Source organism: Mesocricetus auratus, unplaced genomic scaffold (genome assembly GCF_017639785.1).
Source record: "Mesocricetus auratus isolate SY011 unplaced genomic scaffold, BCM_Maur_2.0 Super-Scaffold_100040, whole genome shotgun sequence".
In the NCBI taxonomy this organism is placed as follows: domain Eukaryota; kingdom Metazoa; phylum Chordata; class Mammalia; order Rodentia; family Cricetidae; genus Mesocricetus; species Mesocricetus auratus.
The window spans coordinates 562066-577026 of NW_024429217.1; the positions used below are offsets into that span (position 1 = coordinate 562066).

A 14961-nucleotide genomic window follows, 5' to 3' on the forward strand; every position below is an offset into this window, starting at 1 on the left:
GGGAATTTCCTTAGTGCTAGGATTCTCCTTAACCACATAATGGCTGTTTATCAAGGTATCTCTTTCCTTGCTCTAGATGATTCCCCATGGGAGGCCTCACCTTTTCTGATGAGTGGATGGGGATGGGATGCAGAGATGGTGAGGGGGGAGTGGGTGGACAGGAATGAGAGGGAACTGGGATTGGTATGTAGCATAAGATTTATTTCATTAAAATAAAAATTATTCAACATGCATACAATTTTTTCATTTATGAAGGGGGATGGGATAGGACATGGGAGAATGGGAGGGAGAGGAAACTGGGATTGATACATACAATAAGATTTCCTCTAATTTAAATTAAAAAAGGAAAAAAGAGGTAGGTTAACCAAGTATCTCAATATGGGGACAGAAACCATTTTAAAGAAAGAAAGCCCAAGCACTGAACATTTAAATTTCGCTGGGAAGATGAGAAACAATAAAAGAAGTAGCCCCAATCTGTTTATATGCTAGACTACATTGACCCAACCCTATATTTCTGGGATGAAGCCAACTTGTTCATGGAAGTCATATTTTTGGTATGTGCTTGGATTCAATTTACTAATTTTTTATTGAATATTTTCATTTTCGTGATGAGAATGGTGTTAACTATATTTTCAAATATTTGTTGGCATCAAACTAAATGGACAGAAACTCAACGCAATTCCTCTAACATCAGGAACAAAAAATGCTGTCCACTCTCTCCATACCTTTTCAACATGGTACTTGAAGTTCTAGCCGTTGCCATATGACAACAAAGGGGGATCAAGGGGATACAAATTGGGAAGGAAGAGGTCAAACTTTCACTGTATACAGATGATATGATAGTTTACATCAATAACCCAAAGAACTCTACCAGGAAACACTTACAGCTGATTAACACCTTCAGCAAAGTGGCAGGCTACAAGATCAACTCAAGAAAATCAGTAGCCCTACTATATACAGATGATAAAAGGGCTGAAAAAGAAATCAGAGAAACATCACCCTTTAGAATTGCCACAAACAACATAAAATACCTTGGGGTAATGGTAACCAAACAAGTGAAAGACCTGTATTGCAAGAACTTTAAATCTACAAAGAAAGAAATAAAAGAAGCCCTCAGAAAATGGAAAGATCTCCCATGCTCTTGGATAGGTAGGATCAATGTAGTAAAAATGGGAATCCTGCCAAAAGCAATCTACAGATTCAATGCAACTCCCATTAAAATCCCAGCACAATTCTTCACAGACCTTGAAAGAAAAATAATCAATTTTGTATGGAAAAACAAAAGACTCAGGATAGCAAAAACAACCCTGTTCAACAATGCAATGTCTGGAGGCATCACCATCCCTGACCTCAAGCTCTATTATAGAGCTATAGTCCTGAAAACAGCTTGGTATTGGCACAGAAATAGACAGGTAGACTAATGGAATCTAATTGAAAACCCGGATATTAACCCACACACGTATGAACATCTGATCTTTGACAAAGAAGCTAAAAATATACAATGGAATAAAGAAAGCATCTTCAACAAATGGTGCTGGCATAACTGGAGGCTGGCATGTAGAAGAATGCGGATCGATCCATGTTTATCGCCATGCACAAAACTTAAGTCCAAATGGATCAAAGACGTCAAAATAAATCCAGCCACATGGAACCTCTTAGAAGAGAAAGTGGGTGGTACCCTTGAACGAATTGGTACAGGAGACAGCTTCCTGAACATAACACCACTAGCACAGACAGTGAGATCAACAATTAATAAATGGGACCTCCTGAAACTGAGAAGCTTCTGTAAGGCAACGGACACAGTCAGCAAGATAAAAAGGCAGCCCACAGAATGGGAAAAATATTCACTAAATCCATATCTGACAGAGGGTTGATCTACAAAATTTACAAAGAACTCAAGGAGCAAGTCTTTAAAACACCAAAGGATCCAATTAAAAAGTGGGCTGCAAAACTAAATAGAAAATTTTCAATAGAGGAGTCTAAAATGGCTGAGAGGCACTTGAGAAAGTGCTCAACATCCTTAGCCATCCAGGAAATGCAAATCAAAACAACACTGAGATACCATCTCACTCCTGTCAGAATAGCTAAAATCAAAAACACAGATGACAATTTATGCTGGAGAGGATGTGGTGAAAGGGGGACACTCCTCCATTGCTGGTGGGAGTGCCAACTGGTGCAGCCACTTTGGAAATCAGTATGGAGATTCCTCAGAAAAATGGGAATAAACCTACCACAAGAACCAGCAACTCTACTCTTAGGCATATATCCAAAAGATGCCCATTCATACAACAAGGATGTCTGTTCCACTATGTTCATAGCAGCATTATTTGTAATAGTCAGAACTTGGAAGCAACCTAGATGCCCCTCAACCGAAGAGTGGATAGCGAAAATGTGGTACATTTACACAATGGAGTACTATTCAGCAAGAAAAAAAAACAATGGAATCCTGAGATTTGCAGGCAAACGGAGGACACTAGAAGAAACCATCCTGAGTGAGGTAACACAGTCACAAAAAGAGAAAAATGGCATGTACTCTCTCATATATGGATATTAGACATAGATCTGGGGAGTGCCAGCCTACAATCCCATGGCCAGAGAGTCTGGGAAACAGAAACTTCATTCAGTGGCTGATGGAAGAAAAGGCAGACTCCCATGGCTAAGCACTGAACTGAACTCAAGAAAGCCAATAACAGAGAGGGAGGACTGATGACCAAAAGGATTAAGACTGGGCTGGTTTAACCCCCAGAAACAGCTGAACTAACAAAGGTTAACCTTTGAATCCCAGGCATCAGCCTGGGAATCCAGCATGGGACTGATCAAGACCCCCTGAATGTTGGTGTCAGTGAAGAGGCCTAGGTAATCTATTGAGGCTTGGGCAGCAGATCAGTAGTCATCCTGAGTATACACAGGGACTTTGGACTCCCATCCAACAATGTGAGGTGCACTCTCACCTTGAACTCTTGGGGGAGGGTCTAAGCCCTGCCCTGTATGAAATGACAGACTATGGACACCCCCATGGAGGGCCTCCCCCTCCCTGGGGAAATGAGGAGATAATGGGAGGGTTGGGGGGAGGACACAGGAGGAGGGGAGGGAAAGGGAGAGGGACCTGGAACTGACTTGTGAAGCAACCTTGTTTTTTATCTGAATTTAAACTTAAAAATAAATTAAAAAAAATTTGTTGGCAAAAAATTATTCAGCATGCATACAACTTTTAACATTAACAATTAAAAATTTACATAATTATTTCAATGTAGGATTATATTTTTTCATAAAGAAAAATCATCACTGAATATGTTACATATCAAAATATATAACTTCTCATCGTTCATACTTTTATCAATATGTTGGGTAAAGTCACTACTATACAGGTGTATGTGTTATGTAAATACACAGTACAGAATGGTAAGAGTATATTGAAGACCACTTAAAGAAGTTGTTGCAAATTTCGCCTTAATCACCAGCTAAAATTATTTTAGTGCTTTGATTTTTTTCTTTACATTTCAGAAGTTTCCTCATGTATACAGGCATATTAATCCCTCTTTTCCATCCCCCTCACCAATTCTCCCTGTGTTCTTCATTATATATTCTACACCCAATTTTATACCTCTTTTCTCATAATGTATTGAGTTCCATTAATGTTGCCCATATGTCCTTGAGCAAAGAAATGCTATCAGTGACCTCATAATCAAAAGGGAATGATTCTCCCTTCTTGAGAAACCATATACTGAAAATATCTGTTCTATGATACTCAAGTCAGTGACACAAACACCAGGTTTTAAAATTAAACATTCTTGAACACCACCTTTAAAAATTCAGTAATTTTACATGTTAGGAAAATATTTACTTCCTACAATTAAACCGTTACATTTCCATCCTTACATATGGTAAAACATACCAATTCTTATTGTTAAATCCAAGAGTGGATAAAATTCAACCCAATCCTAAGTATTTCCATATGCATTCTTTATTGTCTCATTGTATGAAATCATGTACAGCACCAATTTTTAAAGTTATAGTTCAGAAACCAAACCACAGTGAAGCTACAATATGTAACTGGAAAATTACAGCAAGATACAACTTGATTCATTACATGTATACATTAAGTTTTGGTCTTTTTATGTTCAGAAATTTTTACAGTTGCTACATTTTTCAAGATATCACAGTTATGTGACCCTCAGTTTAAGAATCTATATATGTAGAAATTATACAGCTATTTAAATTAGGTTATTTTGACTATTTTCTGGAGGGCTTTCTTGATGTCTCTGTTCCTCAGACTGTAGATGAAGGGGTTAATCATTGGAACAACCATGGTATACATTATGGATGCCACCATAGTTTCTCTGGAAGAACTAGAAACAGATGAACTAAGGTACACCCCAAGGCCTGTTCCATAAAATAAACAAACAACTGACAGGTGTGATCCACAGGTAGAAAAGGCTTTATATCTCCCATACAAAGATGGAACTCTAAAAATGGAGGAAATGATTTTATAGTAGGAGTAAAAGATTCCTGAGGCAGGGAGAAAGCCACCAATGATGCTTACAAGAAAAATGACTATGTTATTGATATAGGTATCAGAACAGGCAAGTTTTAGAAGCTCTGGAACATCACAGAAGAAATGAGGTATTTCTTTATTAGTGCAAAATGTTAGTTGCGACACCATTAAACAATGTACCTGTGAATCCACAAGACTAATGAATAATGACACCAGGACCAAACATCTACACAAACTAGGATTCAGGATGACTTGGTAGTGTAGAGGGTGACAAATGGCCACCCATCGGTCATAGGCCATCACAGCCAGTAGTAGGCTGTCCATACACCCAAAAAGAAAGAAGAAGGACACCTGACTTAGGCAGGCTGCATAAGTTATAGATTTGCTATGGGTCTGCATATTTATCAGCATTTTGGGGACTGTGGTGCTGCTGAAGCCCATGTCAGACAAGGAAAGGTTGTAGAGGAAGAAATACATAGGGCTGTGGAGGTGGGAATCAGAGCTGATAGCTAGGATGATGAGCATATTTCCGAGTACTGTTAGCAGGTATATGATCAGGAATAGTACAAATAAGGTGGGTTGAAGTTCAGAATCCTCTGAGAGTCCAAGGAGGAGAAATTCCAAGGCCCCTGTTAAATTGTATGGCTCCATGGGCTAGGACATCTTTTGAAAACAAAAAGACTGTTGTAGTGAATTATGGACTATAGAGGCAACTGGCTACATACCTGTATTTTTGTAATCCAGCAATCATATAAAAGCAGTCATACATAAGTACTACTAAGGCTTAAACATTACTTTTTCAGAATTAAGGTTCATGGACTAGGAGCTTTGTCATCTGTTTTGTAGTTACTTGGAACATTTAAGAAGTGGAATCCATGATTTGAATGTATATCAATGCTACAGTTCTTGTCAAGTAAATGTAAGATACTAAATTTAATGTCTCCAGAAAAAGGAGTAAAGAGTGGATGTAAGAGGGAGGGAAGGAAGGAAGGAGGAGGGAAAGAAAAGAAAAGAAAAGAAAGGAAAAGAAAATAAAGGGAGTATGGTGAGAAATTCACCAAACAAGATATGTGCTTGGTAGAGACTGTGAGACTCCAGTGTCTCTGGATGCCTCTTTAACACATTATGACTTCCTCTCTAACACATATTCAATTCTGCCACTCACCAAGTGACCATCATCACTCAGTGCTACATGGTTTAAATTTTTAGAGTACAAAATTTCGAGTTACATAAATTCCTATCCTAACAAAGCTTAACTGTCTTTGGTATTTTGATAAAATAATGCAAAACAGACCAACATGAATGCAATGTAGCTTTAGTGATATTTCTTATTTGTGGCAAACTCTTCCAACCCTTTCTAAATGGCTTCGATGACAATCACTTGTTTGTACATATATCATCAGAAAATCTGGGCAAAATATATTAGAGAGGATTATCTTGAATAACTATTCCATGAACACAGTAAAAAGATTCCTACCACTAAAACCACACAATATGAAGAAAGTACTTTTTTCATCTATTTACCTTGAGGAAAAATAATCATTCTAATAAAGAACATTACAAAGAAGTAATGTATATTTTATCTTCTAAAAGTGCCCTAAGTTCACTTCCTTGAATTTATAGTGCAAGTACATAAGATAACAGAGCTTAAAACCTGGCATGGAGTAATGCCTCAGCAGTTAAAAATACTTCCTGCTCTTCCAGAGGACCTGAGATTTTTTTTCTTAGTACCTATTTTAGGTAGCTTACAAAGGCCTATAATTCCAACACAGAGGGAGCTTACATCATTGTCTGGCCTACTTGGCTACCTACACACAACTGACTTGTAGTAAAAAATAAAAACCTACACTCAACATTATCAAATTTATGAAAAAACCTAGATTCTAGTTCTTTCCAATACTCTTTGTCAAATAGAATTTTTATATTTTACATGACTCAGATAATTTCTCTATTTTTCCATTTTCTGATTTTGTACCTCATGTTTGTTTGAAATTTAGTTCCTGAACAAATGTGAAAATTATCAGGGAAACGTATGTTCAAATGTACCTGAATATATAAATATTTAGCATTGTCTTCCAAGTTTGGTAAATATTTATTATTTTTATTGAATGCCTGAAATATTCTATATACATTATTCTGAAGGTGGTAATGATTGATAAAGTACAAATGTTTAAACTATATTTTCTTTATTTTTTAGTTGATGTACAATTAAAGTTTAATCATGAAACATTCCATATTTTGCACATATCCATTCTCAACTACCTTCCCTAGCCCTTTTTTATCACAGCTTCTGTTGGTTCCCTTCCCCACAATCTTCTCCTTTCTTCATTTAAATTTAGTACTACATATAGGAGAATGTTTGGTGTTTTGTTTTAATTATTCCTCATTGCCATCCATCTTGCAACCCTGCCTTATTATGCCAAATTCATTTATGATATACAGAGAGGCATATGGTACCACACTTAGCTACAATAATTCTTTTATTTTCTTTTATTTCCCCCCAATTATTTCCTAATGACCACTCTATATATTTCTCATTTCTCCCATTCTCTCTCTCTCTCTCTCTCTCTCTCTCTCTCTCTCTCTCTCTATCTCTATCTCTATCTCTCTCTCTCCCTTCCCCTCTCTTCTTTTTGTTTCTTTTATTTTTGGTATGGGTAAATTCTGATGGTAGATCCTACATCCTTGCACATGCTAGACAGGTATATTAATTATGTAGCTACATCCATCCCTCACCTTGCACCATCATATTCTATAAATCATAGAGGGTATCAAAGAAAGAAATAAGACTGAATTTACATTTTGTTCTTTTGTTGTTTGTTGTAATCTGATAAAATTTCTATTTCTTAATTATATGACTAATCCAAGCCTTCCTCCATTCTTACCCTGGATCAACCTTCATAATGGATTGTTTTTAGTTTAAAGGTAACCCACTTATGTACATTTGAAGAATATAGGACCATGTTGGAACCAAACTTTACCTTGAACTTTAGTTTGGCCTTCTTAAGATGTCTTAAGGTCTTTTCAATTCATTTTTCATAGGATGATTTCATTTCCTCTAATATCGACTAACTTTGGTTGGTCTTTTTATAACATACCAAGATCTTTTTATTTCAAGCATTTTTCTTAGGACAATTGTATTTCCAATAAAATAAACTATCTTAATTTGAGTTTCTTCTAACATGTCAAAACATGATTTAATTTCTCAAAGAAACTAAGTAATGTGTATAATTAATAAGGATTAATTTTTACATGATGATAATGCATGTGTGTCTTAAAGGAAATACTGAACATATATAGAGGTATAGGCTGAATGAAAATATATGGTTTAATATTTGTAAGCCCTGGGTAAAAGCTTCTCTATTCATTCATTTTTGTCTTTTATTTTCTAACCATGTTTGGCTAGGTAGTCCAAATTGGCCTTGAAACTGATATGTACCCCAGGATGCTAGAATGACCTTAAACTCTTCCTATCTCAACTTGCTAAATACTGGAATGGCATGTGTGCCACAATGACCTATTCACTGGTTGTTGGTATTTTGGTTCCTATGATCATTTTCCTCCTCATTTTCATTACCAACTTGGTGATATTTTTTATCATTTGCAGAAAGATTAGACAGGCATCTATTTCATATTCTGGTTGAAGAGATTCTTCTAAAATTTAGAATCCACAAGGGTATGAAACTAAACAGTATATGAGAATTCTCAATTAACTAATACACTTAATAAGTTTAACTATTCAAATACATTACATAGCATTTTGTGATGAGACTTTGCTTATTTATGCATTTCTCTCTGATTACTCCACATATCTTTCTGGTACCCATGAGGAAAATGGTGTTGCCTCTCTTTTTTATATTGTATAGATTATCACTTACTAGGCTGTATTGTCTCTCCACATGAGAATGACCAACAGTGACTTATGCACTGTTGCAGTCTTGCTGGGTGTGTGATTATGGTCCAGGTTCTGTGGTCAGCACTGGTATAAAGATAGTCAATTAAGACACTTCCCATGCAGGTGATTAATTTGGTAGAAGAAAATATATGCACAACGTATTCTAGATCAGAACTGTTAAATCTAGATATGTGACACAGGGTGAATATTTACGATACTAGCAGCCTCAATTCACACAGTTGATAATTAGGCAGAGTATTCCTTCCATGCTTCCAAATCTCTAAGGATCTATTAATAGTAATGGAGAAGAGAATGGGCAAAAGTGCATATTTCAGGAAACGTATAAACTTTACTATCTCAGGAAGATGCTTAGTTTTACTGTTCTGACTGCCAAGCTGTAGATATTAAAAAAAAAAAAACTAAAGCACATACTTTCAATATGGTGAAGTAGTATGAGATTTTATATATGACCTTTATTGAATGATTAATATAATTTCCAGAGAATTAAGTTTTCCATGTAAATAATCAGATATAATTTCCATTTTCTCAATTGATATATCTGAGAAGAATGTTGCATTGGTACATTCTATAGTTATGTATTAAGAGTTTTACATTTTATGTTATGAAGTTGTATGTGTTTTAACATTTGTATGACATTTCAGGTTCTGTTTCTTTTGATTTATGTGTGTTCATTTTTAGGCAGTGTTTCACTTTTTCACTTTTCTTTTTGTGATTAAAGTATAATTACATCATTCCTCCCTCCAAACTCTCTTTCATATACCCCCTTCCTCTCTTTCAAGTTTATAGCCTCTTTTTACATTAATAGTTACCACATTCAAATATATATATATATATATATATATATATATATATATTTCTAAATGTAACTTACTAATACATATATATATGAAAAGAAAAGAAAAATTGAGATATTTTTAATTATTTTGCAACAGGAACATATTATACTGAAACATAGTCATTTGTGCCAAGAACTGGGATCACTTACTATTTGACAGCTAAATTGAGTCTGGAGTCCATTTTTTTTCTGTAGAAAAAAAATTAGGTATGCCAGTGTCTTGTCCTGTGTTTTCAACACTCTCCCATGTCATTGCATGGGAAAACATTCTCATAACCATCCTTTATTCCACAGTTCCTCAAGAAAAACTAAAAGTTCAGCACCTTCTCCTGTGAGAAGCCATGAATATAAGATATTATTAATTCATATATGTAAGTAAGGACACAGTGAAATGGAAAATTTCATGGTTAGAAAGAAAGGATTATTGGAAGTAAAACAGCCACAGCTATCTCTCATAGGACTGAGAGAAGCAAAATCGTGAAAAAGCAAGAAGATTTTATCGCAGGAAGCAGGGTGGGAGTCTTTGAGGTGATGCAGGCTATTTGGTTGACTGGAATTAGATGCCCTTAATGGAGGCAATTGACATTTGGGGGCATATTAAGGGAGATCCTGATGAACAGAAACCCACTTTATGAGATTGCTAAGGAATGCTGAATTTGGGCCTCTGTTTACCCAATAACAGGCCTTCTGTTTATCTGGTCTGAGTCCTTCTGTTTAGGATGTTGTCTCCAGCACTGTTATTTTGGGAGGTCCATATTTGAGCCATCTATCTATCATCTATTTATCTTAGGCTTATGCATCCCACACCATTGGAGTCCTGAGAATCACAAATTAGAGCAGGAAGTATATAATCCAAATGGTCTATGTTATCAAAAAATGCCATGATATAGATGTTTGTTCACCAGGATTGACCAGTCATTAGACTCCATTCCCATAATAAAGGATGTACACACAGACATTAGGCTGCAAGTCCATAGACAATTCCATAGCAAGTGTTACACTCCACTCTGACAACTAGCTATTAATTAGGCTCATTTTGCTATCAAGGAACATGCATCTAAAGAACAACTAACTCAAGTCTGCATCACAGAGTGGCAACTGTCATTAAGTCCTGGCCTTCCAGAAAGCCTGCTATAAAGTTCTCTTATTAAGCAAACCATAATTCTGCCAGATAAGCATCATGACCTAAGGTTAAAAACTACTGAAAAAATGAACAATACAAGTTAACTAAAATAATTCTAGAAATATGCAATGTCTTTGCTATGTACTTTCCCATAATCCTGAGTGGCTAGAATTCCAGTCTCCTGTCTCTGTTTCCATTGTCCAAAATGTTACCTGGGTGTAGGACTTTAAAGAGATTTAAGGATGACAGTGTGGTGAAATGCATAAGCCTAAGGCAGATCTCGTAAACACAGTAATTTTAACTTAAAATATAACTTAGGATGTCTAAAGGATGAGCTGGGATTTTGAATTTCATGACTGAGGACCTCAACAGATCACAGTGTTTATTGGCAGATACAATGAGAGGCAGCTCCTCTCTCAAAGGAAATATAAGAACCTTAAAGGGGAAAAAGCTGGCTACAGGGGTAGAGAAAGTTCTTGGGAAAGAGGAAGCTGATGCAGTTGTGGAGAATGTTTGAGGATCTGTGCTTTCTCTTTCCTGTAATTATTTGCTTCAGGGAAGACAGATTATTTTAGGAGATAGGATGTCTCTGCAAACATTCTGCTCTGTTGTGATTGACTGATAAGTTTGGGCAAGGTCAGTTGTGATATCATAGGTATCCTGTTTTACAACTGAGACAATCAATTCAAGACTTTGTCCTTAACATTTGATGTTCTAAATCGTATTTTTTTCTTGATGATGTTTTTAGATAACTAGACACATATTAATAGCCTTGTTAAATACTGAAGATGAACCACTAACTCAAGGAACAGCAGAAGAAAGAGAGATGGAGGGTTGAGATGGTCCCACCTTTTGTGAGGGGATGTATGCATGTACAGAGGGACTTGTTGTAGCTGATGACATATCCTGTCAGGACCCCTAGTCCATGTAAATGTCTGAGTATTGACAAGTGGTGCATGTGCACAGGAAGTCCTCTCAGTAGCTACAGTTGAGGTCCCCAAGGGTGGGCCAAAATAATGCCTGAATACAATATATTTTCCCTTTTGTTTATTATAAAATGTTGAAAAATAGTAAGGGCTGGCAGATGAGGTAGGAATGGGGGTATTGTGTTTTCAAGATTGCTTTCTGCTGACCTGGTGGTGTTAGCATCTTTGGGGAGTGATAGAGCTGAGGTTCTGGTCAAGTTTTGGAATAGTTGGCTCTTTTGCTTCATTGCCCAGGCTCTGTGGGACAATTCAGTGCTAGAAAAACAAGTGTGGGTCTAGTTGAAACAGTCTGCAGTTGGACACTGGGGCGTGCAACTTTGAAGCTGTCCCAGATGCAGACTAAGAGGTCACCTGGACCTGAAAAGATACTGGCAGAACCGAAGATAAAGTTAAGTTTAGTGGGAACATTTTTTTAACTCCTGGTAATTGAGCGACGGGAGTGGGTAAAAGGTGAGGAAACTTAGGGGCTTGGTTGACAGTATTTATCTGGAATGTATCTGACAGTGAATCTCATCTGTTCTAGGACTTACAAGAGGTTTTTGAGTTTACAAAAAGGTAGTAACTTTTAGACACATTAGCATCCCCATTGTTTGTAATCTTTACCAAAGTCCACATTGCAGAAAAGGTAGTATATTCACATAGTGGAAACACTCTTCCAGCTTAATAGCTTATCAGAATTTCATGAATTAATGTTAAGACTATGAAGTTTTGGAGTCTTAATATAACAGTAGCAGAGTGAGAGAGAGAAATCTGCAACAAGTTTCATCCTTTTATATGTCTCAAGCCACTTTCTTCTCATCACCACTTAGACTTTCTTGTCTTCACATAAACAAACCTTAAAGGACTTGGTTGTTTCCCATCACCACAACATCACTTTGACACCTCCTTTCTATCAAATTTACCAGGAGACACAGGTGGTTGATTACTGAGGGCAGTGATTGTAGAGTGAGTACCTATTAAATAAAGGAATTGTTAAAAGTTACATTGAAATCTGTAGGAGGAAGTCTGCATGCCGCCATTAAACATGTGACTTACTAGAGGCGCATACAGATGAGGTAATAAAAGGGCGGTTTACCACACCGCTAACCACACCCACTTTAGGCAGGACTAAAGACGTATACGGCTGGACGTAAAGGCATATAGGTACATAGGCAGAACTATGTCACTAGCCAGGCCCACTTTTGGGCATGGCTAGGGGACGTTACGGGGGAAGGCATAAAAGACAGCACACAGGAAGTCTCGCTCTCCTACCCAGAGTCCTCCTGGGCTCCTAGTCCCACCTATCTAGATTCCTATAGGCTCAACAGTACTTTATTGACAAATAACAGGCAAATAACAGGACTTCCCCAACATCTCCTCTTTTCTGTTTAAACAAAAGAAAGGTCTGAATTTTAACATAGTCAAATTGTATATAACAGAACAGTTATCAAATAAGAACATAGTTACAATATTTTAGCAAGATTTAAAGAAAATATCATCCATCCCATCCTTGTGAGTCCAAAGTTCTATATGTATCTTTTATCATAACTAAGGAAAACTATAATTCTAACTATCTGTCTTCAACTCCATGAAAGACCACAGAAGGATACTATATAAACACTAGGATTGACAGAGACATCTTACTGCCTGGACAGTCACTCGAAGTTCCTCTGTAACATTGGGGCATCCATCTTCAGCCCATAGGCCACAATGTGTCTGGAACACTTCTCAGCAAAGCAGGAAATTTCAAACTGTCCATCTGCATCAGCAGTCTGTCAGTCATTTTTCTGTGTCCTGCAGAAAGTCCCGTAGACTCTTCCATGAAGCAGGAACCCTGTAAGCCTGAGTTCACAGTCACTTGCCTGTGGGTCCTGCATGTCCAGATTATACAACAACAGTCAAGCAGTACAGACAAGAGCAGTTTCTTGCCTAATGGCTAATCTTGCCATGTTGAAAGCAAACTCCATAACAAGTTTCTTCGATGCCCATCTTCCTCTCAGACATAATTGGTGCTGCCAGGAGCAGACATTTTTCATTGTCAAGAAAAACCCTAAACCATTTTAAATGCCATTTTCTGAAGGTCTTTGAAAGGTTTGAAGACTGTCTATGTCAAATATATTTCTGTATATCTAGAAAACCTAACTTACCTAACTATAAGTTCTGACTATTATAAGTAACTATCTATAATCTGTATTCAATTATGCATTACATTGTAAAAGATCAGTATAAGCACAATACTTAATCAAGAGAAGAAATATAAGCATCACAAAATTGACCTTGAATTTGTATCAATAAATGAAAAACAATACCCATACCATAATTCCCTTTTTTACCATTAAAAAAATATTGGCTGTGATCATTAGCCAGTTATAAACAACCCCATTTAAATGAAAACAAAGATTTATAAACAAGATGGGAATTAGGACGTTGCTCATTCCAAACTGCTTCATGCTGGAAGGGGGCGCAGTTCATAGCATGGGGATCATGACAAAACTCAGAAACCTGTATAAGTCCGTATTTTCGGGGTCTATAAAGCTCCATCATCTTAGCTGTCTCAATTGTTGGAACATCTGGTCCACTGCTTCCAGGGGTCTTGGTTCGTCAACCACAGAAGCCTGGAAGAAATCCTCAGCTTTTCATGTTCTGTGGAAACATAAATTAAAACTCCTTTTCCGAGTAACATATCCTTATACTTAAATTTTGAGGTCAAGGCATTTTCAAAAGGTAGAAGTTGGTTTAATTTAGCAGCATTTATAATCAAGTGTACTTTAGTAGCAGTTCCTTCCTGAGTAATCACAAAACTGAAAAACACAATAGTATACAGTATCCAGACTCTCTGTGTATTTTCCATCTTTGCGTGGCTTATTTATTTATCTATTATTACTTCATTTCTTTCACTTTTATTTATTTTTCTCTGATACAGGGTTTCTCTTTTGAAACCTGCCTGTCTCTGCCTCTGGAGCAATTCCTACTGGCGTGCGCCACCACAGCACCGGCTTTTCTATTTATTTACCACTTTGCCATTTCATTTTCTCTCTCAATCTCACGTATATTTTTAAACACACTGTAAACCTTTAGAGGTTGTTCATCCAAGTCTGACTTTACTGTAAATCTTTGTTTTTCTGGCCATGTGTCTTATATGTAAAACCGCAGCTGTTTTAAACTGCCGTTTCAAGATGGCGGGCGTAAGCGTGATTCCAGCGTGCCGCCTCAGTCCATGCTGACATCTCGCAAAAGCTGCCACTTCCAGCTGTACGTACATACCTTTAAATCGTTAGCAGAGTCTCTTAAAACAACCTTGCTGGTTTGTTTTATTTTTTATGCTGAGTCAGGAAGACTCCAGTAAGCAAGCCACGTGAATCTCGGCTTGTTCTTAGCAAAACAGAGCACACCTGAGAAAATTGCTGCTACCAAAATCTGTGCTTCTCTCTGTTCTTCTGTTTCTAAAATTCTTTTAAATCTTTTGTTATTTTGCGTGGAAATTCAATCCCGCTCCTGACAACCATTCTGTTAAGAGAAGCTTTCCTTGAGTGGAGCCTTTCCGCCCGCCTGGTTCTAGATCCGCAATAGTCCCAAATAAACACACAGGAGGCTATATTAATTATGAAGCTGTTGGCCTTGCTTGTC

The 14961-nt window shown here is 36.9% G+C and overlaps 1 protein-coding gene across 1 annotated transcript; it reads right to left on the minus strand.

Annotated features, from left to right (window-relative positions):
- Positions 1–4219: 4219 nt before the first annotated feature.
- On the minus strand, positions 4220–5187 carry LOC101843332 (olfactory receptor 18-like). The gene has a single exon (XM_005077307.2). The coding sequence runs from the start codon at positions 5144–5146 to the stop codon at positions 4220–4222; it is 927 nt and encodes a 308-aa protein (XP_005077364.1). The 5' UTR covers positions 5147–5187.
- Positions 5188–14961: the final 9774 nt, after the last annotated feature.

What these genes read in the sequence shown, in the direction of transcription:
- LOC101843332 (XM_005077307.2), bottom strand. Translation starts at nt 5,146, where the DNA reads ATGGAGCCATACAATTTAACAGGGGCCTTGGAATTTCTCCTCCTTGGA.